This window comes from Pipistrellus kuhlii, unplaced genomic scaffold (assembly GCF_014108245.1).
Source record: "Pipistrellus kuhlii isolate mPipKuh1 unplaced genomic scaffold, mPipKuh1.p scaffold_m20_p_6, whole genome shotgun sequence".
NCBI lineage: Eukaryota > Metazoa > Chordata > Mammalia > Chiroptera > Vespertilionidae > Pipistrellus > Pipistrellus kuhlii.
The window spans coordinates 58,594,387-58,621,146 of record NW_023425562.1 but is presented as its reverse complement, the minus strand read 5'-3'; the positions used below and the strand labels follow the sequence as shown (position 1 = coordinate 58,621,146).

Genomic DNA, 26,760 nt, shown 5'->3' with positions numbered 1-26,760 from the left:
AGTCTAGCACTGAGACAGATGACCAGATGAGGATGAAGCCGGCGCCCTGGAGAATTGCCCTGACGGTTCCATCTCCGGTTAGGGTGTGGGACCAAATCAGCGCCAACTGGGTTGGCTGGCATGTCCTGTCTGTGGAGGGCATCAGCATGGCCCTGAGCTGCTTGCCAAATGCGCTCTTCTCTGGGGTCAGAGAGGCGGACAGGATGACATAGATGTTGTGTCAGGTCATGGGAGCGGATCAGGTACTCGAATTCCTTAATGAAGGTGGTTGGATTGGTGGAGAAAGGTCCGAGGCATCTCTCAATCTCTGTGACTTGGGTACGTGGATAGTACCCTTAGTCCCGGACACCTCTTGCCGGGGAAGGACAAGGGCTGGAGGCTGTCTGTCTGAGAAGGAGTGAAAGGGGGACTTGGTAAGGAGGTAGAGAGGGTGGACAAGGGGTGGAGTCAAAGATGGGGGGGGGCATGCAGAGGAAGGATATAAGGAGGTGGGTTTGGGGGAACGGTGGGGAGAATGAAGTGGTGGGGAGAATGAAGTGATCGGGAGGGTCTGAAGGACCTGGCTGGTTGGAGGACAGTCAGAAGCCTTAGGGTGTAAAGGTGGGGCGTGGCAGAAGGAGGTTTTGGGTGGAGTAGGATTTGATAAGGAGAGCTAGTTTGAGAGAGAAGGATGATTTTGGCGTGTAAAGAAGGCCTGGACCTAGGGGATCTCTCACTACTTCCTATTTAAGTCCCAGAGAACGTTCAAATCGAAAGCTCCATTCTTGGGCCCATGTGAATAATTGAGATTGTGGATGAGGCGCTTTGGCCGGACCTCCGTGGAAAGGCTGAGTGTGTTAAGATTGTGGAGGAGACAACCCAGAGGAGGTTTTTTGGGGGGAGATTGGGGGTAGGGTGGGGAGGAAGAGATGGAAAAAGAACTCCCAGTGGTGTAAATTAGGAAGAGGAGGTAAGAAACAAAGGGAGACCCAGGGAGCTAGACTAGAGGGAGGGCGTCCCCACCAGCTAGTCAGGCTCCAGAGTGAGGAAGACAAGTCTATCCATGTGGTGGGCACCTGGGTCCGAGGCCGGACTAGAGAGGTTTTCTGGCCTGGCGCTAGGTCTTTTGTCTGAGATAGCAAATCGGAAATCCAGAGGGGTGACCCAGTTGTCACTTACCGGCGATGCAATGAGCCGGTGTTGAGTGTGGGACGAGTCCTGGGAAGCAGAGGCCCAGATCTGGCCGCCTCCTTGGCTGGTTCTGGAGAGCCCATGAGGGAGGGAGGCCTAATCAAGGCCACAGTGATGTCACTCAGTAGGATTTGGAGGTGAGCCAGGTCACGCTGCTGCTGCCTAGCAAACCTGGGGTGATCGAAGCCTGGGCGATGCCCCTTCCCCGTGGAACCCGCCAGGTTTCTGCCCCAAATGCTGGGGTCACCGAAGGAGGTACACAAGAGGCCAAAGGTATAAAGAATCATGAATATATTAGGTCATCTGGAAACCCAGGGGGCCTGAGCCCCCACACAGCACCTGCCTACTTAGATAAGCTTTGATGCTGACCATTTGGGGTCAGTTTTTTCTGGCACTTTCAATATGTAGTGTCAAAGCTCCTGTTACTTTAGGAAAGTGGTCTGGAATTATATCTTTATTTTTTTGTTCCAGTCTGTTCTTTTGATTTTATTTGAGAGCTCTTGATTTTATTTGAGAGCTCCAGTTACAAATATTTTGGATCTCCATTGCCTGCTTTCTCTAGCTATCATTTCTCTAATATTTTTTTCCCCACTTACATTGTTTTATTTTTCATTTATAGTCTGTGACCCTTATATTTCTTTTAAATGTCTATTTTCTCTTGTGTTCTCTCTCTCTCTCTCTCTCTCTCTTGATTTTTCAGAGGGCAGAAGGGAGGAAGGTAAGGGGGAGAGAGGAGAAACATTGACATGAGAGAGACATTGAATGGGGAGCATCCCTAGTAGGAATGGGGAACGAACCTGCAACCCAGGTACATGCCCTTGACCAGAATTGAACCCGTAACCCTTTGGTGCACAGGCCAATGCATTAACCACTGAGCCACTCAAGCCAATGACTTCCATTTTTCTTTTTTTCCCTTTTTACTTCCGTCCAAATTCTGTCAATTTATGTTTTATTTGTTTGTCTTTTAATTTCTGTTTTAAGATCTTCCTAGTACAATTAATTATTATTAATTTAAAAAATATTTTTATTAATTTCAGAGAGGAAGGGAAAGGGAGAGAGAGATAAAAACATCAATGATGCCGAGACCGGTTTGGCTCAGTGGATAGAGCCTTGGCTTGGGGACTGAAGGGACTCGGGTTCGATTCCGGTCAAGGGCATGTACCTTGGTTGTGGGCATATCCCCAATGGGGGGTGTGCAAGAGGCAACTGATCGGTGACTCTCTCTCATCGACGTTTCTAACTCTCTATCTCTCTCCCTTCCTCTCTGTACAAAATCAATAAAATATTTAAAACAAACAAACAAACAAAAACATCAATGATGAGAGAATTATTGATTGGCTGGCTCCTACATGCCCCCTATTGGGGATCGAGCTCTCAACTCGGCATATGCCCTTGACTGGAATTGAACCTGGGACCCTTCAGTCTGCAGGTCACCATTCTATCCACTGAGCCAAACCAGCTAGGGCTACAGTTGATTATTGAGTTTTTAAGATATCTGAATTGTTTTTTAATTAATTCACTTGAGTACTCGGAGGGTCTTTTAATTTATAAAAATGTCCTTTATTTATTGGAAATGTTCTTATTTCTTTGATTAATTCTTACATTCTGTTATCTTGGTTGTATTCTGACTTTTAAAACCATTACAATTTCTTAATTTATTTATTTATTTTTAATATATTTTATTGATTTTTTACAGAGAGGAAGGGAGAGAGATAGAGAGTTAGAAACATCGATGAGAGAGAAACATCGACCAGCTGCCTCCTGCACACCCCCCACCAGGGATGTGCCCACAACCAACGTACATGCCCCTGACCGGAATCGAACCTGGAACCTTTCAGTCTGCAGACCGACGCTCTATCCACTGAGCCAAACCGGTTTTGGCCCATTACAATTTCTTATCCATATTTGTCTTTTTGTTATTTTTGGAAGATAACTATCTTGTTTTTACTGTAGTTTCTAATACCTCTTTTATTGTCTTTTTTTTCTTTCTTTTTTTTCCCTTAGGAAGGGAGAGAAACATTGGTTTGAGAAAGGAACATTGATTGGTTGCCTCCTGTTCACACCCTGACTTGGGATTGAACCTGCAACTAGGCATGTGCCTTGACAGGGAATCAAACCCTCGACCCTTTGGTGCATGGGACAACACTCCAACCAACTGAGCCACAACAGCTAGGACTACTGTTGTGTGTCACAGGGACCGGTCAGTCAGTTGTTTGGTTGCTTGGGCTTTTATATATATGTCGCCCAATAAATTCAATTGAAAAGAAAAAGAAGTGATGTTGATGCTGACAGGGAATGTCTAGACTATAACCTAGACCAGCGGTTTTCAAACTTTTTCATCTCATGGCACACATAAACTAATTACTAAAATTCAGCACCATACCAAAAAATATATATTTGCCAATGTGACACAAAAAAAATAGGTATAATATTGATTCATTCACACTGGACGGCTCTTTTGGTGGCTGTTGTCATTTTTTATTTAACTATTCTAAGGGAAAAGAGGTTAGTGCCCATAATAGTCAGATATTGCATGCTTTAAAATTTCTTATGACACAGCAGTTGAAAATGGCTGAATGACGCTATAACCTAAAGTGTCTGGTCTTTGTCTCAAAAAGCATGCAATACTTAACATTTAAAAAAAAAAAAAATCTTGAGTAGTGGTGGGAAGAAGAAAGAAAATTGCCCCCTGCACTAGAAATACATTTTTAGTCTGTTATTTTAAGTAAAATATGAGTCACTTATCTGTACACTTCCGAATTTTGCTCTTTTCACTCACCATTGTGCCTGAGTAGCAGTGTTTTTGTACAAGGCTACAGGACTTTGTTTTTAGGTACAAAAATTTCTCCTTGCAGCGATGGGGTGGGGTGGGACAGCAGATTAATGCTCTCTGTTTGAAAGTGGTTAGCATTGCATATTATTTCTTCATTCCGGTCACCACCTAAGGACTGCTCATGTCCAGGGATTACTTTGTAGTCCCATCCTTGGAGCGTCATCTCCACGCAGGTGGTCTCTAGGCTGGGGAGAAGCTCTGAGCAAGCTGAGTGCTCTATGCTACCCTTGACCTCTTCGCATACAATATGCCACATTTGCCTAATCTTCACAGCTTCCAGCTACGCGGTAACATTTAGTTTAGTCCAGTGATCGGAAAACTCATTAGTCAACAGAGCCCTGGTTTGCCAACCACTGCTCTGGGGGGTGGGACAATGGCAATGTATACTGAACCCCCAAAGTCTGAAGATGGGGTGTCCCACTGAGCCAGTGTGTTTGAGCATTGTGTCAAAGGTAGCCAAGGCTTAATTTTACGGGGAAGTGGCAGCCCCTTTATAAAGTTGTTTTTTTAGTAGTGAGTGGGCCTGTACTGAACTGAGCTAACGTTAGTCCTTACATTTATTTATTTATTTATATATTTAGTTAGTTAGTTAGTTAGTTAGTTAGTTAGTTAGTTATTGAGAGTGGAAGGGAGGGAGACAGAGAGAAACATCCATGTGAGAGAGACAAACTGACTAGGGCAGTCCTTGTTTTTATTAAACACCTCCTTTGTCCCTCTTGCTCACAGAGCTCTCTGGCCGAGACGTTGGATAGTACTGGCAGTCTAGACCCCCAGAGATCGGACATGATTTACACCATAGAAGACGTCCCCCCTTGGTACCTGTGCATATTTCTGGGGCTGCAGGTAAGATGGTTCCTTTAGGATGTAACCACCAGCAGATGCTTGAGTTCTCTGTCTGGATTTTTTAAAAATTCAGTTTTTTATTTTGATTTATTGAGGACTTTGTTATAAACTAGAGGCCCAGTGCACAAATTTGTGCATGGGTGGGATCCCTCCACTTGACCAGTGATCAGGGCCATCTCGCCCAGTCCTTACTGGGGCTGATAGAGACAGCCTGGCTGGGGAGAGACTGCGGGAGATTGGCCGGCCAGGGATGGATTGTGGGAGGGCTCCAGGGTGTCTCCGGCCTGTCTCACCCAGTCCCCATTGGCCAGACCCCAGCAGCAAGCTAACTACCACTTGAATGTCTACCCTCTGGTGGTCAGTGCATATTATAGCGACTGGTCAAGTGGTCAACCACTTAGCATATTAAGCTTTTATATAGAGAAACTAGAGGCCTGGTACAAGAAATTTGGCCTGCATCTGGGATCCCTCGGACATCCCTCTCACAATCCGTGACTGCCGGCTCCTAACTGCTTGCTTGCCTGCCTGCCTACCTGATCGTCTCCTAACTGCTCTCCCCTGCTGGCCTGATTGCCCCTGACTGCTCTCTCCTGCCGGCCTGATTGCGTCCCTAACTGCTTGCTCCCCTGTGCCAGCCTTATTGCGCCCCTAACTGCTTGCTCCCCCACACCAGCCTGATCTCATCCCTAACCCCTTGCTCCCCCGCCAGCCTGATCGCCCCTAACTGCTTGCTCCCCTGATGGCCTGATCACCCCTAACTGCTTGCTCCCCTGATGGCCTGATCATCCCTAACCGTCTCTGCCTTGGCCCATGCCACCATGGTTTTGTCTGGAAGGAAGTCGGACATCGGAATATGTCCGGTTGACCTGGTCTAATAAGCATATTACCCTTTTATTAGTATAGATTATTCTCTCAAAAATGATGAATGGAAATTGTCAACATCAGTTTATAGTACTGAAAGGAAGAAAAGGACAGGAGGAGGAGGTTAAACAGAAAAAAAGAAGGAAAACATTCAGGGAATAAGGGAAAGAAGTGACATGGAAGGAAGGACAGAAAATTGTAGAGATATAGAAAGAAGGAGGAGCAGAGGGGAAAAAAAGTGGAAGGGAAAAGAACTAGTTTCCATCTCTCATTCCTGGCTTACTTAACCAACCCACAGTCATGGTCAGTTCTGCCATGGGCAACACTGAAAATACCACGTTTCTGTCTTTTTAAAGGAAGGCAAACTTTGCCACAGAAGCAGCTGCTTTGTCTGCTGCGGCTTCCAGTGGGAGCAGAGTAGGGACGCTGCCAGGGGAGGGAGTGGAACAGGGCTGGGCTCCTCTGCAGGGTTCCTATGTCTTGGTGCTTCCCATCATCTCTCAGCACCCTCCTCCCACTTACGGACTGAAGTGGTGCTTTAGAGAAAGGGGGCAGGACAGGAAGCTCTTTTCTAGGATTCACACGCCTGGCCTGGGTTTCCCTTGGCTGTTTTAGCCGTGTGAAAGCCGCGACCTGCACGGCTAGGGTTCAGGACCTGGAGAAGGGCTGTGCATAAATGACGAGACTAGATAAGAAATATGAATTTGGAAATCACAGGGCCCAGGCAGAAAGCCATTCATTCTCTAGTGGAGAGGCTTCATTGGTGCCCATGCCCCTTTAGCTTTTTATTCAATTTTAGATATACATCTTGTCTTTAGTCAGGCAGGCAATCTGGTAGTAGACAAACTATCTTAATGGTCAGCGAATATTAGTAAAGATTTTCTTTGAGATTCTTATGTCAGGAAATTGCTTGAGCTACCATTGTCTGGACAGAACATTGCATAGCTTTAGCCCTTGCCAAAGCTTAAGGTCCACCAGCCTTCTGGGTTCCTTGTTTGCACTTTTCTGATAGTGCAGACAATGGATAGCTTCTAGCATAGCCTGACTCTGTTCTCAGGTCTGACTTTCCATTCTTCATTTTTTTTTAAGTTTGAATGATAAGTTTAATCTGGGGTATTTCAGATGCTGAGAAAGTCAGTCTCATTGCCCAGACAAGTTTATGCACTTGGAGGTGAGGCTGTACCTGCCCCGACAGCTGATGCTTTGGTCCGGGTTTCCAGCCTTCCCAGCCTCCTTTAGGTATCACAGCACTTGGTCACCTGACCTGAAAGGTGTCTCATAAAGGAGAAGTCATGCCTCAAGGAGCTGAGTGCTCATGTAGATGATTTTCCTTGGGTTGAACATCCCGAAACAGATTGAGGAGACTTGCTTTTAAAAAAATATATATTTTATTGATTTTTCACAGAGAGGAAGAGAGAGATAGAGAGTTAGAAACATTGATGAGAGAGAATCATCGATCAGCTGCCTCTTGCACACCCCCTACTGGGGATGTGCCCGCATCCAAGGTACGTGTCTTGCCCAGAATCGAACTCGGGACCTTTCAGTCCGCAGGCCGACGCTCTATCCACTGAGCCAAACCGGTCCCGGCGAGGAGACTTGCTTTTTAAAATGTTTGTATTCTAGGTGTTTTTTAGAAGTGCTTCCTGGTCAAATGGGATTGGGAGCCCTGCATGCATCAGGCCCTTCTTGACTATGCACAGTGTCCTTAAGCTTGTGAGCGTCCCTGAGAAGTACTGGATGGGGATGTTCTGTTTCGTGCATGAAACTCCTATTAGTGTTACGAAATTTGTGCTTTGTGGGCTGCAAGCAACACATTTGGCAAACAGGAGCAGAGATGGGGAACTATTGGGAATAAAATTGGGCTTGCCGAACAGAAGCAGGCACTGAACAAGCAGGCCCCTGGAGGAGGGGAAGTGAGCATGGCTGCTAGGGATATCCTCCTAGGAGTGGAGGTGGGCCCCCAAAGGCGAGTGAGCTGGCTCTTTGTGGAGCATTCCTCAGCTCCTGTACGACCTTAACCCTTCCCTGATTGCTGTCAAACAATGCCACCATAGAAAAGGGTGGAAACGCCCCGTGTAAGGAAGCTTTAACCCCCAGACCCAATGTTTCAAGAATACAGTTGTAGAATTCTACATAAAATATTGGCAAATCAAACTGCAGAAGAAAGATATAGCAAGACTTCTAGAGTTTGTTTCAAGAATGGTTCCACGCAAAATAATTAATGTGAACAGATCAAAGGAGAAAGACCTATGGTTTTAGCAATTGATACTGAAAAGCATTTGAAAAAAAGCAGGTAATTCCGGTAAGAATTGCAAGAGTACAATATGATTGTAGTAAGTGCTTCCTGTTATGCTGACCTGGACTCATGTGAGTAATAAGTAATGATGCAAGTATAATGGAAATGTAATGGAAAGGAGAAATACTGAAAAAGAAATTATTTGGTATATGATATTCGTGTGTTCCTGAACAAACCAAAGAGTTCCTTTGAACAAAAAACATTGGAGGGGTGAGTTAGGATGAAATCAGAAAATAAGGAGGGAGGGTTTACTCTTTTCTCCGTCTCCCTGTCACCCACAGCACTACCTGACCTGCTTCAGCGGCACCATCGCGGTGCCCTTTCTGCTCGCCGACGCCATGTGTGTCGGGTACGACCAGTGGGCCACCAGCCAGCTCATTGGGACCATTTTCTTCTGTGTGGGAATCACAACTCTGCTGCAGACAACGTTTGGGTGCAGGTGAGACTGGGGTACTAAACGGGATCCTGAAGCCCCTGTAAGGGAGGCATCGAACACCACCCTTTACTTAGGCAGCGTAGAAGGCCTGACGGGGGATGCGTGCTGTTGTAATGAGCCCTGCCCCCACCTACCCTGCACCGTGTTTCTTCTCTTGGTGGATAGCGCCCCCCCCCCCCCCCCCCCCCCCCCCCCCCCGCCCCGGCTGTGCACGCTGGAAAGTCTGACTCTCTCAGCTCCTTCCATCCCGCCCGCTGCTGGGCCAGGGCTCTCTCCAGTTCCCGTTCTGCCACACTCCTTTAGTCAGACCTGGGCTGTTCCACTAGGCCCCCCCTGTTGGGTTCCGTGTCCCCAGGGCCGCTCTCCTTGCCCCACTCTGAGCACCAGCCCCCAAGCCTTCTTTCCAACATTGGCATCTTCCTCGGGGTGCCAGGCTGCAGCCCCACTCCCTGTTTAAAACCAGGATGTGCCTGCTTTTGAAGCTTCTCCCTTACTCTGTCTGTCCCCTGCCTTTCCAGCCATGTCTCTGATCCCTGATGTCCCCTTCTCTGGCTCTCCCTGGGGTGACCTCCCTGAGCCACCTGCTGTTTCACCCCGCTGTGCTTGTGTGCCCCAGCACCCAGTGTGCCCCAGCACCCAAGCACCCTGCTCATCCTTCAGTCTGGCTTTGCTCCTCTCCTCGCTGAAGCACCCTGACACCTCGAAGCCTCCTTTGTTCTCTCTGAACTCCCACACATGCATCTTGTGTTCGTTCTTCCAACGTGGCTCTTATTCCCCTTGTGTCCTTGTTGTTTCTGTGTCTTTCCTCGCTGAATTGTGCTCCCTTTCTTGGTGCGGGGGCTCTGATTGTTCACCTTTGCTTCCCTGCTCCCAGCTTCCATGGGCGAGGAGCTGGTGAGGACGGAAGAGAGCCCGTCTCTCCTGCCTCCTCCTGCAGGCTCGCTCTGTTTCCTCCTGCCTCCTCTTTTGCTCTCTTCACACTGCAGCCTCTTCCTCTACCCGGAGACTCTGCTCACGGGGTGGAGCCCGCAGGGACAGGACTGTCCTCGGGGAGGATAGGGAGTAAGCTTCTGAGTTCTCCTTCTGTCTCTTGCTCCAGGAGAGAGAATCTGGGGGAGGGCTTTGCTTTGCCTTCTGGGGGAACGAGCGGGCAATAGTACAATGGCAGCCTAGGAGTCATGGACTGTATTCCAATGAGTCAGAGTCCTCAGCGGCCTGAGCCTGTGGGAGACCTAGGAGCAGTTAGGGTGTCCAGGTGGTGGCACAGGCAACGCCTGGGCAGGGACGCGCCTGGGCAGGGACGCGGTGGTCTCCTTGCAGGTCTGCTGATGGAAGGGAGCCATGTGGTCTGAAGGCTGTGGGGCTGGCCAGCGCTTGGAGTTCTCAGAACCCCAGCCCTGCAGGACTGCCTGCCTGTGCAGATCCCCTTACCTCAGAAGGGAGGGTGCCCTTAGGGGATGCTGAGAGGACGGTCAGGGTATCCTTGACCTAGAGGAAGGAAGTGTGTTCTGCGCATTCCAGGGAGGGCTTGATTCATTTTCTTAGTGCCAGGAGGCAGGAGAAAACTAATCCAGGTGGTTAATTTGGCTGCTTTCATTCTTTTGATAGCATTTAAGGTTCTGTATTCCAAGTCCAGAGTAGACTGAAAAGCTTTTGTTGGCTGACTCGGGAGCCTTACTTTGTACATAGGGCACTGATTCTATGGGGAAATTTTTACTTATTCTCTAAACAGCTAACTCATCAAGGAGCTTATAGCAGAAACTGTCGTGGAGAATTGTTGGTTGATATCAAGAAGGAATGAAGATATCTATATTGTGATGTAATATGCAAGGTGTGCAACTCACCCAAGGTCAGCATGACCAGCCACATTGCCAGTGCTGGTTACATCAAGTTGTTGGATATTTTAATAATAAACTGTAATCCCACGGGCAGTCAGAACCTCCAGTTTCCAGTATAAGCCAGTAGTTTACAAAGTGTGGCAAATGAGGACTTCTCCTTCATATGCGAGGGAGTGGAATAAGAGGCCTGAGAGGTTAGAGGGGCCTGGGCAGTGATTTCTCCAGCTCGGTTTCCTTTTGTGGAAGCGAGAGGAGGCTCTTCTGTGGATGGCATTTGCCGTTATTTTAATGGACCTATTGTGCTTTCATGGATTATAAACTTCCTGGAATATGTTTGGGGAGTTATAGTGCACAAATAATATGAAAAGCCTTTTTGTTTTGCTAAATGCTAACATAGACACTTATCACAGGCTGTGAATGATCATTTTAACAGTCTTGAGTATTTACTTCCTGGTCACAACAGGATCAAGTAACAAACAAAGCAATTGGGGCCGAGGGATTGTTAGGTAGGGTGGGACAGTGCAGGAGGGAACTGCTGACTGGCCAAGAGCGGAGTGCATTCCCAGCATCTGTTGCAGGCGTCTTCAAACTACGGCCCGCGGGCCACATGCGGCCCGCAGAGGAGTCTGATCCGGCCCGCCAGGTTTTTTGGGCAGTGAGCGCAGCCGAGGTGTTACAGTAGGAATTAGTAGTTCATATAGTCCGGCTCTCCAGCTCTCTGAGGGACCGTGATCTGGCCCCCACTTTAAAAAGTTTGAGGACCCCTGTTAGGATTGCAGATGGCCTGTGCATTTGCTTGTTTTATGGTTGTTGCAGATTTTTTTTTTTTTTTTTTTTTGTGGAGTGGGGGGAGGTGCTGGTGTGGCAGGAGAAAAAGTTTTTCATGTTCAGCTTTCATGCTTTTTAAGATGAATTTTCTGAGATTTCCGGTTTATAGTATTGTGTGTGCGTTCTGTATGCTTCTTTGTTATTTGCCGACCACCTGACCAGTACTAGGTAACTCGATTGCACTGGATGCAGCCGGTGCTGGGACCTAGAGACCAGCCATGGTCTGTGCTTGTGAGGAGGGGGTGCTTTGTTTTGAGGAAGCCGCAGGTCTAGCTCAGAGGAGGAAAGGGTAAGCATCCCGAACTGCGGGCAGTGGCCAGGCCACCGCTCTTCCTCATTTCACACGGGTACCCCGGGGAAGAGGGCCCTCTGTTCTCAGACACCTGTCTCATTCCATAAAAAACTCAGAATTGGAAGGGAGTCTGAAGGAAGGGGACAGAAGTGTGCCCCTGCAAGCCTGAGCATGCGCTCCGACTGCAGCTGTCAGAGGTCACATCACTCCTTCGGAGGCTGTTTCCCAAGGGCTGGGCTGAGGCCACGGAAAATGTGTCTGGTGCAGCGTGGGCTGCAGACCCTCCTTCCTTCACTGCACATGTCCCCTGGCACAGGCCCCAGCCCAGGTGTGGGACTTCGTGGCTTTCCTGCTTCCCAGAGCTTCTCTTGCAGGGGGTGGGCGGGCTGTGCCCTGCCTGCTTCTTTCACTTGCTCCTGCTCCCACCTTTTCCTCCTCCTCCTCCTCCTCCTCCCTATTGACCTTGACCTGCACTTTGCTTTCAACCAAGTCTTCCTTGAATTTCCTTGAGTGAGGTTTCAACATCTCAGGTTCTGTTTGATTGTGATGTCAATCCCAGCCACGCCTTGGATTTATTCCGGGAATTAGTACAAAGCCTTTAAAATCCTGAGAGATCTGGGCAGAGCTGTGAGCCAGCGTGCATCCTCCCCACCCCCCACACCTTGGGTGTCAGTGCAGAGCTGGGGGAGAAAGAGGTCCTTGGGCACCTGCCCCTCGCCTGCCACCCTGACCTTCCCTGAGGCGTGGCAGGCTCTGTGTTAGGGGGTCACCTCCAGCCTTTTGCTTCGGGTACCTCTCCGAGGCATCACTGAGCTCCCAGCAAAAGGAGAGACTGTAGGCTCCCCTTGGAGCCAGTGCTGTCATCTGCCCTGAGGAGGCAGCGTCCCCGGCTTCCTCTCCTTGGGTCTGGGGGCCCGTGTATGTTGTGTCACTAGGTAAGGGGACCGCTCCAGGGTACTTCAAGGTCCCGAGTCCAGGGCTTTGAACTCTTAACTAGTGATAAGACTTAGGAGAATCGAGGGGTGCAGTGCTTAGATTGAGGTGGGGAGACGGGGGTTCCCCCACACTCTCTGTACATGCAATTCATGTGGGATGCATGTGCACTTTTTTTTGAGCTGCTTACAAGTAAAGTTGCAGACAACATGCCAGTTCACCCTAAAAATCTCCTGAGACTGAGGGTCTCCTGTGTAATAGCCACTTACAACAGTCATTCTGCCATATCATCTAACACAGATGATAGTTAGCAGCCATATTTAGCTTCCCAAGCTGTCCCTAACGTCTCTCTTAGGGCTAGTCTCTCCACCTCCCTGAACCAGGACCCAGTCAAGTTCATATGGTGCGTGCGTGCGTTTGTCGCATTTCTCTGGCCTCAATAATAAACAGCCCCCATCTTTTCCCTCCATATCACCCTCCTTTAAAGAGTCCAGGCTAGCTGTCTGTCAGTGTTCTGTGGTCTGAATTTGTCTGTATCCTTGTGGTGGTATTTGATCTGTTCCACAATCCCTCCCCGCTTATTTGTTCTAAACTGGGAGGTGGGGCTAGACGCATGGTTGATTCAGAGTGAAAGTTTTCCAAAAATTACTATATGGGTGACTTTACATTGAGCTTTCCCAACAAAATTAAAATAAAAATTCTGTTTCTGTCCATGTACTAAAGGTTTTAGGTAGTATAGTGTGGGGCAAAAGTAGGTTTACAGTTAGGAGTACGGGAAGCCGTTTATTCTGCTATTATTACTTATTCGTGACTATATTTTGCATAGGGACAACTGTTAACCTACCTTTGCCTCACCCTGATTATTAATGAAATGGGCCCCGAGAGAACCTGGTGGCACTGACCATGAGGAGGGAGCTTCCCGCACCCCCCCTTCTGCTGCGGGCCTGGCGGTGACATCGCTCTCGTTCACCGTTCTCATGTGACTGTGGGCGAGCTGCCTGCTCTCTCAGGGCTTCCATCTGGTTAATCCTGGGCGCCCGTCCACCCTTGCCTGCGGGCGCTCGTTATTTCAGGGGCCTCTGGAAGGGGAGGAGGCAGAGGGCGCAGGAGGGGAGCGGGGTTGCAGTGAGCTTGGGGCTGCGGCAGCTGCCGGCAGCATCTCTGATGAGCGTAGGCCATTGGGCATCATGCTCCATGGCCATTGCCATCAGCTTTGCTTCTTCAACTCGAGCCTTCTCAGTGGCCTTCCCCCTTCTCCAAACACACCGCTCCTCTGTCCTTGTTTCCGATGCTCCTGGGGACGAGGAGACCCACTGGTCCTCTGAGGGCCTGTGGGGTGAATGATCTAGTTCTCCAGTCCTTTTTGGACTCTCACGTCCTCCTGGCCCTGCACATTCTCACGTGCTCTGAAGGCTCCTCCTCATCCTGATGGCCCACTGCCCTCCCTCTTAGCCGCCCTTTCAGCCAGGTGGCTGTCGTTGCAAACGCTGTGCAGGAATAGGGCAGTGTTACACAGGCCCAAGGGACAGAACTGCTCAGCAAACCCCAGAGGGAAGCTTTTGTCTCTTCAAAATTGTGGTTTTTGTAAACTATTTAACATAACTCTAGTAATTAAGGAAGGGGTTGTCATTCCCTCCCATTCCCATTTCTTTTAAAAATATATTTTTATTGATTTCAGAGAAGAAGGGAGAGGGAGAAAGAGATAGAAACATCAAGGATGAGAGAGAATCATTGATTGGCTGCCTCCTGCTCACCCCACACTGGGGATTGAGCTCACAACCCGAGCATGTGCCCTGACTGAGAATTGAACTTTGACCTCCTGATTCATAAGCCACTTACTTTATAGACATAATTTAAATCAAACCTATTGAGGGGTAATTGACATACAGTGACATTGAACCTTTCTATATGTGGTTATAGAAGGTTTCACTCACGTACACAGTCATATAACCCCACCAGCAGAACATGGCCACACCCCAAGGACTTCTCTCACGCCCCTCTGTCACTGCTTGGATCTGTAAGTAATGAAAGTATTTTAGGCGACCAGCCCTTGACCTGAAATAGGTGATACTATCATGTTGGAAAAGGAGGTTATCAGAATCACACCCAAGTAGCCCTCGGGGTGAGCCCGCCTCTGTGAGCTGCTGTGAGCTGCGGCCCGAGGGATGGGCTCCGGGCAGCTGCTTCCTCCCTCGAGGTTCTTCAGGAGCCTCTCTGATTGACAGGGGCAAGAAGAGTTCATGTAGTTTTTAGGGTTTATCTGTAAAACCAGAGTAACGTGAACTTGAAGATAATGGTTACTCTTGCTTTTAGTTGAGTTTTTTTAAAAAAATATATTTTATTGATTTTTTACAGAGAGGAAGAGAGAGAGGAATACAGAGTTAGAAACATCGATGAGAGAGAATCATTGATCAGCTGCCTCCTGCACACCCCCTACCGGGGATGTGCCCGCAACCCATGTACATGCCCTTGACCGGAATCGAACCCGGGACCCTTCAGTCCCCAAGCCGACGCTCTATCCATTGAGCCAAACCGGTCTTGGCTTAGTTGAGTTTTATTTATTTTTTAATCAACTCAAAGTGAATTAAGAGATCAAATGCAAGAATCACGAAAACTTTAAGTATTAGATTGAAATCAGAGTGATTTTTCTTTTTAATCTAAAAGTGGGTTTTTAAACTTTTAAAACTCCAGGAACAACAAAAGGATGATTAATTTGATAACACTGAATAGAAGAACATTTTTTTTAAACTTGTAAAAATACACCATAAACAGACAAAATGACAAACTGGACAAAGTATTTGCATCATATCACAGAGAAGCTCTACTGTCTCCACTATAGAAAAAACTTGTAAAAAAAAAATCAGTGTTAAAAAATAGCAAAAATCATATAGAAAAGAGCAAAAAGACAGGGCCAGTTCACAAAAACCATTGTGCAGTGGCCCTTCTTCAGCCTGTGAAGGGATCCTCATCAAACTGACTGATAAGAGAAACGTAAGTGAAAGCCACCCTAAGATACCATTTCCCCCTTTGTCAGACAGACAAAAAGTCAAACCTCCACAAGCCGCGCTCTCACCAAGGCTACGGGAGTGTAGGCTTTCTCACACATCGCTGTACAATTCCTATGGGGAGGAATGGTACAGTCTAGACTGCATAGGCATTTATCTTTGATCCGATAACCCCACTGCTAGAAATTTATCCTGAACATTCATGCCCACATGTGCAGAATAATATACCGGTACAGAAAGTTAGTTCTTGCTGTGTAATTTGTAATAGCAGAATAGTTAACAGTCTGAATGTCCATCTACAAGAGACTGGCTGCTATAGGTCAGCAGCCAGCAGAGTCCTGTGCAGCCCTGAGAATGAATGATTGAAGCCTCTCTGAGCGGTTTCAGGATATATTGAAAAAGCAAGTGGCATAAAAGTTAAGTGTATGTATATTTGGTAAGAAAGCAGAAATAACACGGAGAAGTGAGGAATAGATGAAAATGATTAACGATAGTAGGAATGGGTTGGAGGGGCTAGTGAGACCTGGTATAATTCCTCATGTGGTTTGATTTTTAAACTGTGCAAATGTTCAACATATTCAAAACGTAAAATCCAAAAGGATGAAGCAAAGCAAACCCTAAAATTGAAAATGAACAGAAACAAATAAACCCAACTATACGTCAAATTGCTAACCACACGGGAGAGAATTAATCCACAGACTTTAGAACAGTGCTTTGCATACCTTGAATAGGATATTTTCTAAGGACAAAATAAAAGAAATTTTATACTCAGCAATGTTGTTGTTAGTAATGTTGGTATAATTCTGGAACTGTGTCCTGTGATGTTATAGCATAGAACAAATCAACAAGGACATTGGAAATCAGGATGCTCAGTGTAGGAGGAGAGATATGAGAAAAGGTAGTCTTTCAATTGTGTTGAAGTGGAGGGGTCATTTTTGATTTAAAAAAATATTGTATTTCTGTTCATGAAATGATACCAGTTGTTTTTTGTTTTTTTTTAAATAACAGTGAGCCAGTGCTCAGATCTTGGTTTCTACTAGTAAGTAACATTTCCGCCAAAATGAACCTGGGCTTCTTGGAGAAGGGCCTGATGCCAGGGCTGAGAAAAGTACAAGCCGAACCTGGAACATCTACTGCCAGAAAGCAAGGAACAGCTCAAAAAGTGACGGGGAGGTGTGGGGAAAGGGAACTGCTTTGGACAAGTTGAGGACAATTTAATTATTGAAAAGAACAGTCATGGAAGTGAGTTATGGAACTGAATATAAAAAGGGAACTCATTTATCTTTAGTGATGATATAAAAAAAGAGGGAGATAAAATTGGACGAAAAGGAAAGCTTTTTTTACAAAAGGACTCTAATAAATATGGATGGAATGATAAAATTGGAAACTCATAATTTTTAAGCCCACTATGTAAGACTGTTTTTATTATTAATATATTTTATTGATTTTTTTTACAGAGAGGAAGAAAGAGGGATAGCGAGTTAGAAACATCGATGAGAGAGAAACATCAATCAGCTGCCTCCTGCACACACCCCCACTGGGGATGTGCCTGCAACCAAGGTACATGCCCTTGACCGGAATTGAACCCGGGACCTTTCAGTCCGCTGGCCGACGCTCTATCCACTGAGCCAAACCGGCTTCGGCCTATGTAAGAATGTTAATAAGCTAGTGGAGATATAATAATTTCACAGACCAAAAATCACTCTACGAATTTATTAATTGCAGAAGGGAAAATTTTAGAAATGGAGAGTTCCAGCAGCATTCCGCCGGGTGGGGACACCTAAGGACAGGCCTCCTGACGTGAGGCAGTGAGGAGGGCACAGCGCCCCAGCAGCCTCCTGGGCAAAGTTGTTGAGCCTGGCTCTAAGCATGACATTGGATAACCAAACACATACAGGGCTCTGATTAGATTGGGGGAGTGGGCAGATGTAAAGCATTTTTATAAACAGAAATTTATGGTCTGGATATTAGATTACATTATTAAATTAGTTTCACATTTGGGTGTAAAGGGGGAGAGGCAATGATGTAGGAGAATGCACTCATTCTCGGTGATAGCTGCTGAAGTATTTGGGTGAAATGCACCACGTCTGCAAGCTACTTTCCTCCAGTGCAGCTGACTGATGGGTGTGTACGTACAGTAAACAACAGCACAGCATTATCAATTGAGAGGTTTTTTGGAGGACAAGTTGTGTTTTGCTTTTCTTTGTAGGCACTTGGGACACACACTCCTAATGCAGAAATGAAACTGTAGCTCCTCAAAGCCAAACCTCTTTGTTTCTTAGGGATCGTTTTACAATTGCAGTCTCCGGGGCCCGGGATAGTTACCTGCTTTTCCCTTGAAAATTGATGCACATTTTACTCTCTACTCTCTCTCTGCCCAAAGCTTTTCATCTAAAAGTCCTCCCTCAAATTTGCAGTGAAAATCAGCATGCAGAATGACTTAGCCCCTTATTTTTACTCTAATGAAATTCCTTTCAAACAATCATATTCGTAAATAGCACCCTCAGTTTATTATTTATTAAGTGAAACTTGGTGCTGGGATACAGTGATGGCTGAAACAGTCCCAGTTCCTGCTGTTAGGGCGACTTCAGCCCACAGGGGTGAAATCAGCATGAGGGAGCTTGTCTGAACAGATCGCTTTGGTGCTGTGGAGGGCCCAGGGCTGGGGGCTGGCAGCTCACCTGAGCTAACACCATAGGCTGAATGAGACCGCAAGTGATGCCAGCCCACGCCCTGTCAGAATGCCTTTGGAGAACAGCGCTGGGGTTAAGGATTAGCTTTCCCAGTTCTCCCCCAGGGGGCCTTTCCGAGCAGGGTCCTCCAGTCATTTCCCTGCAAGAGGAAAGCAAGGTGTCTGCCCGCTGGCCCCCTCTGACCGTCACCACTCCAATCCCGCTCTCCCCACAGCAAGGTCTCTGCCGTTCTCCAGGATTCAGGTCTGTGTGCAGCTCTTGTTTTACACTTGCTCTTCTCTCTGCCTGGACTACTCCTAACGCCTTGCACATGTGATGGCGAGCTTCTCATCCTTATGCTGAGTGATTCTTTCGCAGACTCCCACACCCTTCGCGTGTGGTCACAATTAGTGTCTCCTTCACACAACAGAAACTCCCAACGGCATAAGGGTAGTTTTTTCTATCATCGTACCTGCTTATCACGTGTTAAGCAGACACCCAAGAAACGGTTCTCAAGTGACCAGAATAAATCCTTTCATTTGACATTGGGTTGTCTCTTTTTTGGTGCCTCAGCCACGCCCAGAAGTCATTGTTCAAAAACCCAGATGTGAGGACCCCACATGCGACTCCTATTAACCAGGACTGAGCGGAATTCAGAAATTCCCATTTAAAACATTTTTTATAAATTTAAATTACAGTTTACAATCGACTTATATTAGTTTTTGGGTATACGGCATAGTTATTAGACATATAACTTATGAAATGATCCCCTCAATAAGTCTAATACCCACCTCACACCATACATAGTTATCACATTACTGACTTTATTCCCTATGCTGACTTTACATCCCCTTGACTGTTTTGTAACTACCAATGTGTACTTCTTAGTCCCTTCACCCTTTTCACCCAGCCCCCAACCCTCCTTCCATCTGTCAACCATCAGTTTGTTCTCTATGAGCTTATTTCTGTTTTATGTTGTTTTTTAGATTCCACATTTTAGTGAAATCATAAAGGTATTTGTCTTTGACTTATTTCACTTAGCATAATATCGTCTAGGTACATCCGTGTTGTTGCAAATGGTAAGATCAGAAATATCTTTTTTTTTTTAAAAAAAACCAAACACCTCACCCAATGATATTTTTTCATTGTTTTTGAGAGAGAGTAGAAGAGAGGGGAAGTGGATGAGGAGAGAGAGAAACATTGATGTGAGACAAGAGACACATTGCCTGGTTGCCTCCCACATGTGCTCTGACCTGAGCTAGGGAATGTGCAACTAAGGCATATGCTCTTGACCAGGAATCGAGCCTGTGACCCCTTGGTCTGAGAGCCAATGCTCTAACCACTGAGCCATGTCAGGTAGGGCCAAAAATACCGATTTTTAACCAGTGACCCCGGGGGAATCAGAAAGCAGTTTTCTGGCCGAAACCAGTTTGGCTCAGTGGATAGAGCGTCAGTCTGCGGACTGAAAGGTCCCAGGTTCGATTCTAGTCAAGGGCATGTACATTGGTTGTGGGCACATCCCTGGTAGGGGGTGTGCAGGAGGCAGCTGATTGATGATTCTCTCATCGACATTTCTAGCTCTCTATCCCTCTCCCTTCCTCTCTGTGGAAAATCAATAAGATATATTAAAAAAAAGAAAAAGAAAGCAGTTTTTCTGACCTGGGGGTGGGTGACTTATAGAAACCATGGCTGGAGAGTCCTAAGAACACATCACAAATCCCAAGGAGGAGATCTTGGAATATTTCCTAGAGGAGGTGGTATTTGCCTGTGCCTTGAATGATGAATAAAAATTAAATATTAGAAATGATGACAAAGAGAAGGGATGAGCAAAGGCCCAAAGGCAAGAACCTGAATCAATTTGCCTGGAGTGCAGGTGTGCGAAGGGGCTGGTGAGATGTGAGGCCAGAGGACGTTTTGAGGCTCCCGGGGTACCAAGGGGGGAAATGGGACACCTCCAGCAGGGTTTCTTTTTTTTTTTTTTTAAATTTATTCAGAGAGGGGGGTGGAGAGAGAGAGAGAAACATCAGTGATCAGTGATGAGAGAGAATCATTGGTTGGAATCATTGGTTGGCTGCCTCTTTCATGCCCCACACTGGGATCAAGCCCGCAAACTGGCCATGTGCCTTGACTGGGAATTTAACTGTGACCTCCTGGTTCATAGGTGGATGATCAGCCACTGAGCCAAGCTGGTTGTCGGGCTGATTAGGTCCCTTTGCTGTCCTGGGGATAAAGCCCACCATGGGGATGTATCATAACAAATGTGCCTATCTGCTCAGAATTTTTTTTAAAAAAAATATTTTATTGATCTTTTACAGAGAGGAAGGGAGAAAGAGGGATAGAGTCAGAAACATCGATGAGAGAGAAATATCAATCAGCTGCCTCCTGCACACCCCTACTGGGGATGTGCCGGCAACCAAGGTATGTGCCCTGACCGGAATCAAACCCGAAACCTCTCAGTCCGCAGGCAGACACTCTATCCACTGAGCCAAACCGGTTTCGGCTAGAATTTTTCTTACATCTAGTGACACAATCAACCTTAAAAACTGAAGTCTAAAAAAATCCACCACCTCTTCACATATTTAAAGTATATTTTCCTGAAAATCAAAGTTGACCAGCTTTTTCTATCAAGGGACAAGCAATAAATACTTCAGGCTCTTCTAGTCTCTGTTGTGTCTGCCTGCCTGACGCTCCCATTGAAGCTCGAAAGCACCTGTCAGCACCTCGGAAATAGATGAGGGTGGCTGTGTCCCAGTAACACTTGACTCATAAAAACAGGTAATTTGCCAGATTTGGCTCATGGGCCTGTTTGCCAACCCCTGGTGTAAAGAAGGGCATGGTTTAATTGGTTTCCTTCCCAGTCGTCAGTACAAAATAAAATGGCAGGCAGGCTTGACTACTCGAGGAGGGTTAGATGCTGGTGTGTGTGAGGTGCAGAGAGAAGAGCCCTAGAGTTGACCAGCATTCCACTGGGGAAGTGCCTTTTTTTTTTTTTTTTTTAATATATTTTATTGATTTTTTACAGAAAGGATGAGAGAGGGATAGAGAGTTAGAAACATCGATGAGAGAGAAAAACATGGATTAGCTGCCTCTTGCACACCCCTTACTGGGGATGTACCCTCAACCAAAGTACATGCCCTTGGCCGGAATCGAACCCAGGACCTTTCAGTCCGCAGACCGACGCTCTATCCACTGAGCCAAACCAGTTTCGGCAGGAGGTGCCTCTTGTTTAATGCAGTCACGCGTCCTTGTAGCAACTTCCCCGGGAGTGACTCAGTCAGGCCGCCGAGTTATGCTGCTGGGGTGCTGACTGCCGCTTCCTGCAAAGCGGCCACCGCCTTTCAGGCAGCACGGCTGTGGCAGACAGCGTGTGTCCCTACAGTGAGCAATGAGCCGCCACGTTCAGCCTTCCCGCATCTCGGGAAACTGTCTGGGCAGCACCGGTGGAAATTATCACCCGCCTTCGGAGGAGCCCAGGGTTCTCGTTGTTTGAAAGTGAGTGAGCTGGTTTGCTGCAGTGCTCTTAGGGCTTCTGGTCGGGGTGATGCCATAGAATGCTTGCCCTGAAAGGTGCCTAGGCCAAGTGCAGCCTGAGGTCGAGTATAGATCATGTCCCCAGAAGGAGAACCCAGAGCCAGTGTTGATTGCAGTGGTTCCCAAGGACAAGCTCTCTGAGTGCAACCCGTGGTGCATTGTCCTAAGATGCATTGCTTGACATCAGAAACAACGGCAAACAGATGCCGTTACACCATGTGAGATGGCATCCATTTCTAATGGATGCTGACCTCCCTTTACCTTTTCTGTACATTTCTGAAAAATTGTGCTTAAGGAATCTGTCTAAATCAAGCAGTTTTTTCTCCCTTTTGATATACTACATTCCCATGTGAGGTGACTTTTTTTTTTTTTAAAAGACTTTTTATTGATTTTTGAGATTATATATATATATAATCTGCATTTAGTTGGAGGATGAGGACAGGAGATATATATATATATATATCAGAGAGAGATCAGAGAGAGATCGTTGTGAGAGCAAGATATGGATCAGCTGCCTCCTGCATGACCCTCACTGGGGATGAGCCCATAACCCAGACATGTGCCCTCACTGGGAATCGAACATACAATCTTTCAGTGCACAGGACGACACCCAACCAACTAAGCCACACCTGCAAGGGCTGCTTCATCTTTCGATGGTACTATGCTCTAGGATGGTTGGTGGAGGGCATGCCCACGTGACTGGCTGACAGCGGTGCATCTGGGCTGTACCATGAAGCCTGCCTCTATGTCTTAAATGTCTGGCCTCTGCCTGCTCTCAGCTGATTTCATTGCATGATTGAAATGGCCAGGAGAATGAGAATCTTGACCCTCCTCTGGCTCAGAATGGTGTGTGCCGACTCTGCACTTATAAAGCAGATACTTGTCCTCCAGCCAGAGCCACTCTGTTTCCCAGTCCAGTTCCTGTTTCAGTCAAGGCAGGACCTGCTGTCAGCCCAGGGAGGGATACTGCCCCCCCCCCCCCCCCCCCCCAATCCCCCCAGCCAGGACATTCACACAAGGCTGCTTCCTGGTATTTAAGAAGGATCTGGACATCCGGGAGTTCCCAGCCCTGCAAACAGGAGCCAGTTTTCCATTTTGCCCTGAAGTATGTTAACAGTGTGGTCAAGGTCTCACGTTACCCCATAAAGCCACCTTAGTAATACAACTGGAGCAATATCTTTTGAATTTGAATAGCTCTAGTGTTCATAAAGTTAATGTGACGTATCCAGAATACAATTGAATGATGAAATCTGAGTATCTGCATTTAGTTGGAGGATGAGGACAGGAGATTTTATAGAAAGTTTGCACATTTCTGGGTCCTTAAAAATAAGGTTTAGAATATTTGAGTCTTTTCATGATTAAACAGAATATTATATCTACCGTTGGTTTGTAACTTACAGCTTTTCCTCAGTCGATGTAGAGCACTGACATGATTTTAATGCTTACCTCTGTTTTAGGGCAGTCTCTGGCTATCAAATGGAACAACAGGAAGATAAATTTGTTTCTATGCTATCCCATAATTTGAAAGGGAGGAGAAGGGTGGTGAAATAGAAGACATACATGGATGTTGAATGAGGAGCTCACAAGCTCAGCAGGAAAGAGAGACTTCCCAAATGCAAAAGACCCCATCCCCGAGGGGAAAGGTGGCGATGGCAGGGCTGGTGTTGGGGCTCCAGGGCCTGCCCAAGGCTGTGTGGGGGGAGAGCAGCGGAGGGGAGGACGGAGGAGCCATCGGGCCGGGCTGCCCGGCAGAGGCTCTCTTTGCAGACCGGGTTCTTTCTTCCAGGTGTGCCTGCATTTACTCATGTGCTGTTTGTCTATGGAAAAGACTGTTAAGCTATCAAATAGTGAACTACCTCGGTAGTTCCTGATGCCGTGATCATGGTTTTGGTCTCGTTTCTTTTAGGTTACCCCTGTTTCAGGCCAGTGCTTTTGCATTTCTGGCCCCTGCTCGAGCCATCCTGTCTTTAGATAAATGGAAATGTAACACCACAGGTAATTGCAGTTATTTCCACATATGTCCTTGGGGTCCTTTAACTCAGGTGATAAAAGGGAGGCCTGGACACGCTGCCCTGGGCAGCCTTAAATCCTTTCTGGAATCAGGCACCAGAACACACAGACCAGCAAACAGCTTAGAATGCTCCAATCTGTGGATCATGTTTCTGTCTCTCTCTGTCCACTCGTTCATCCCTAAACCCAGAGCAAGTGAGGGCCAGAAGGGACCGCAATTCTCTATACCAATGAGATTGATCTGTATGGGAATGAAGGGAAAAATATTTGTGCTATTTTCCTGCCTCTTTCTTTCAGTGGATTTTATGAACCACCCGTAATCACTCTCTCTGCTGCATCAGCATCCCTTCTCTGAGACATCTCTGCTTTTTAAGGATCTGGCTGCTTTGGTGTTCTGCAAATGACTTTCACCTCCCTCCCCCCTTTAGTGACAAGATCAGGACAAGAGAAGACAGGGGACTTGAGAAAACCAGACCTGTGGTACTCTCAAAAGACTTCCGTTTTTTAGGTTCTAGGAGCAAAGTTTTCCAGCTTCCCTTTCCTTCCATGCTCCTTGGAGTTACTTGGTGACCACTGAGTTGATTTGGAAACTGGAGGAGGCCCTCCGTTTTATCCAGGTTTTTAAACCTTAGGCAGCCTTGCTATTGGTTTGCAAGCTAACTGCTTGCAAGGGTTGGTCATTCTGTGAGGCTGGCATGAGCCACATCCAGCTCGTCAGCTTCTGACAAGCTGGGCGCTTCAGCCCATGAACATGTTTGGTTAAGTTAGCGCTGGGGAGCCCGCCCTTCAGCATGGTAAGCCACACTGTGGAATTTCAGGGATGGGTGTTTATGTACACATAGACTTAACACAGGGAGGAAATTCTCCTTAAAGAGTGAAATGAACGTGTCTTGTGAAGTGTCAGTGTTGTTTCAAGAAAAATCTTGTCTTTGTTTTTGTTTTCAAGATGTTTCGTTTGTCAACGGAACCACGGAGCTGCTGCACACGGAGCACATCTGGTACCCCCGCATCCGCGAGGTAAAAGCCGAGCGTGCCCCCGTGGCCGCTTTGTGTTTCTCCTCCGCCCCCGCCGCTGATTGTGCCCAGGAAATGGCAGTTGCTTGACTAAGCCCTCCCTCCCTTCTCAGCTACTGACATGGTTATCTGTGTCGTTAAACACATCCTTCAGTCCGATGGGATCGCTGTAAAATAAAGCGTGCTTTATTTTACAGCGATCCCATCGGACTGAAGGATGTGTTTAACGACACAGAAATGCCGTGTGCATCCAGACAGCATTGTTTCTCACCCTTCGTCCCCCTCCTCTCTCTCTGGCGCACCCACTGGCCCGCGCACCGGCACCCCCAGCGGAACCCGCCGAGGGGCGTGGCTCCTTTGGAGGGAGCCTCAGAGGCTTGTCAGCAGGCAGCAGAGCTCTGTGTTGGCCTGCATTTGTGGAAAGAATTAAGATAATTGCCTATTCAGTGCACTTGAACGGGACAGGTCGTGGGAATCCTTAGACATAAGAATGGCTGACAGTTTATTCAGATCTTTTAAAACCTATAAGATCATTCACCATCCATTCAGAGTCAGCCCAACTATTCTGTACAATAGAAACATTCCTTTAGCGTCTTTGTCAATTGCTCTGTCTTTAAAGTGTCCTGCGGGGACTCACTTTTTAAAGTCAAGGAGCTTTATACTGCAGTGTCCCTTAGGAATTATAAATTACGCCTGTCTCATTTGTCAGCAGAAAAGGCAAGTTCGCTTTGCATCAGGTGCCCAGTCCTACAATGCTATTCTTACATTAATTAGTCCGGTCATACATCACACCGGGAAATTTCCAGCCGTGTCATGCCCTTGATGCCATAATGCCTTGAAGCCTCACAGAATTGTCAGTTGTGGATGTGGGTGACATTGAGTAGTGACGTATAAGCAGCTTACTCATGTCTGTGCCCGCTTTTATTCCAGATCCAAGGGGCCATCATCATGTCCTCGCTGATAGAAGTGGTCATCGGCTTCCTGGGCCTGCCCGGCGCGCTGCTGAAGTACATCGGGCCCCTGACCATTACGCCCACGGTGGCCCTCATTGGCCTCTCCGGCTTCCAGGCGGCAGGAGAGCGAGCGGGGAAGCACTGGGGCATCGCCATGCTGTAAGTGCTCTGAGACCCCTCAGTTGTGGGCGGTGAAACTCTCCCCTCTTTCCACCCCCAAGGGGCGGCCTCTGGAACATTCTGACTTTAGGAGATAGGTTTTATTTTAAGTCAGAACTTGATTCACTCCCTGCCGGGGAATGGACGGTGTTTTAGAGTCGGAGTTGGGAAGGTATGCCGAAGACTTGGCAGTGAGGTGCAGGGGAAGGGATGTAAGGTTTCAAACTTCGAGTGGTGCCATTAGCTCTTGACTTTTGAAGTCAGACCAAATTTGCATGAATTGAAATACCTAGAATCCTTTAGAAGAGACTCAAAAATACGTCCTGACTGGCAGGAGACAGATGCAGCAGGAGGGTGTGCATTGTGTAAGGGCAAGGCCTCCACTCCGTGTTGATCGATCACCACGGCACCCACAAGCACCTGGCTCGCCGTCTGTCACAGAGGAGGCAGTTAGTGAGCACACTGTAAGTGAGGGGGGAACTGCAGCGGGGGTCAGACTTTACCCATGACCCTGGGGAAAGTCGAGAGTAATGTCAAAGGACTTCTATCCCTAAAAGAAGCGCTGGTCTCCAGTGGTGAGAGGAAGAGAGAATTCCTGCACTATTTAACCTTTCCTGGAGCGTTAGAAAGAAGGGAAACGACTCAGTTTTATCTCAGTGACAAACACTGACAGAGCTAATGAAAGAGAGAGTCTGACCAACTTGTTCCTTCCTGGGGTGTGGAGCGCTCAGAGCCGAGGGCAGATATGTGTAGGCATCTTTCTCTGTTGTAAAGTTTCTTTAAAATGTTTTTTTAACTTCATTTTTATTGTTTATACTATTACAGGTGACCCCATTTCCCCCCTTTGCCCACTTCCCCCCGCTCCGCAGCCCCGGCCATCATCACTCTGTGTCTATGGGTTATGGGTTATGCGTATATGTTCTTTGTCTCATCCCTTTACCTTCTTTCATCCAGTCCTCCCCCTGCCTCCTCTCTGACAGCTGTTGAAATCTTCTAAAACACAAATTCTTCCAGAAAGGGCCTTTGGATCCAGCTCTGCATACACCTAATTTATTTTTTTAGTGTAAACACCTGGGAAGAATGCCC

General features: G+C 47.2%; 1 protein-coding gene across 4 annotated transcripts in view; it reads left to right on the top strand.

Annotated features, from left to right (window-relative positions):
• SLC23A2 (solute carrier family 23 member 2) overlaps positions 1-26,760 on the top strand; it is a 123,121-nt gene that overhangs the window by 69,787 nt on the left and 26,574 nt on the right. For all 4 annotated transcript variants that reach the window (XM_036417637.2, XM_036417639.2, XM_045574797.1 and 1 more), the window contains 5 exons: positions 4,730-4,846; positions 8,285-8,442; positions 23,445-23,533; positions 24,495-24,565; positions 25,493-25,674. In XM_036417637.2, coding sequence (XP_036273530.1) covers positions 4,730-4,846; positions 8,285-8,442; positions 23,445-23,533; positions 24,495-24,565; positions 25,493-25,674 — 617 coding nt within the window. The remainder of the gene's footprint in view (positions 1-4,729; positions 4,847-8,284; positions 8,443-23,444; positions 23,534-24,494; positions 24,566-25,492; positions 25,675-26,760) is intronic.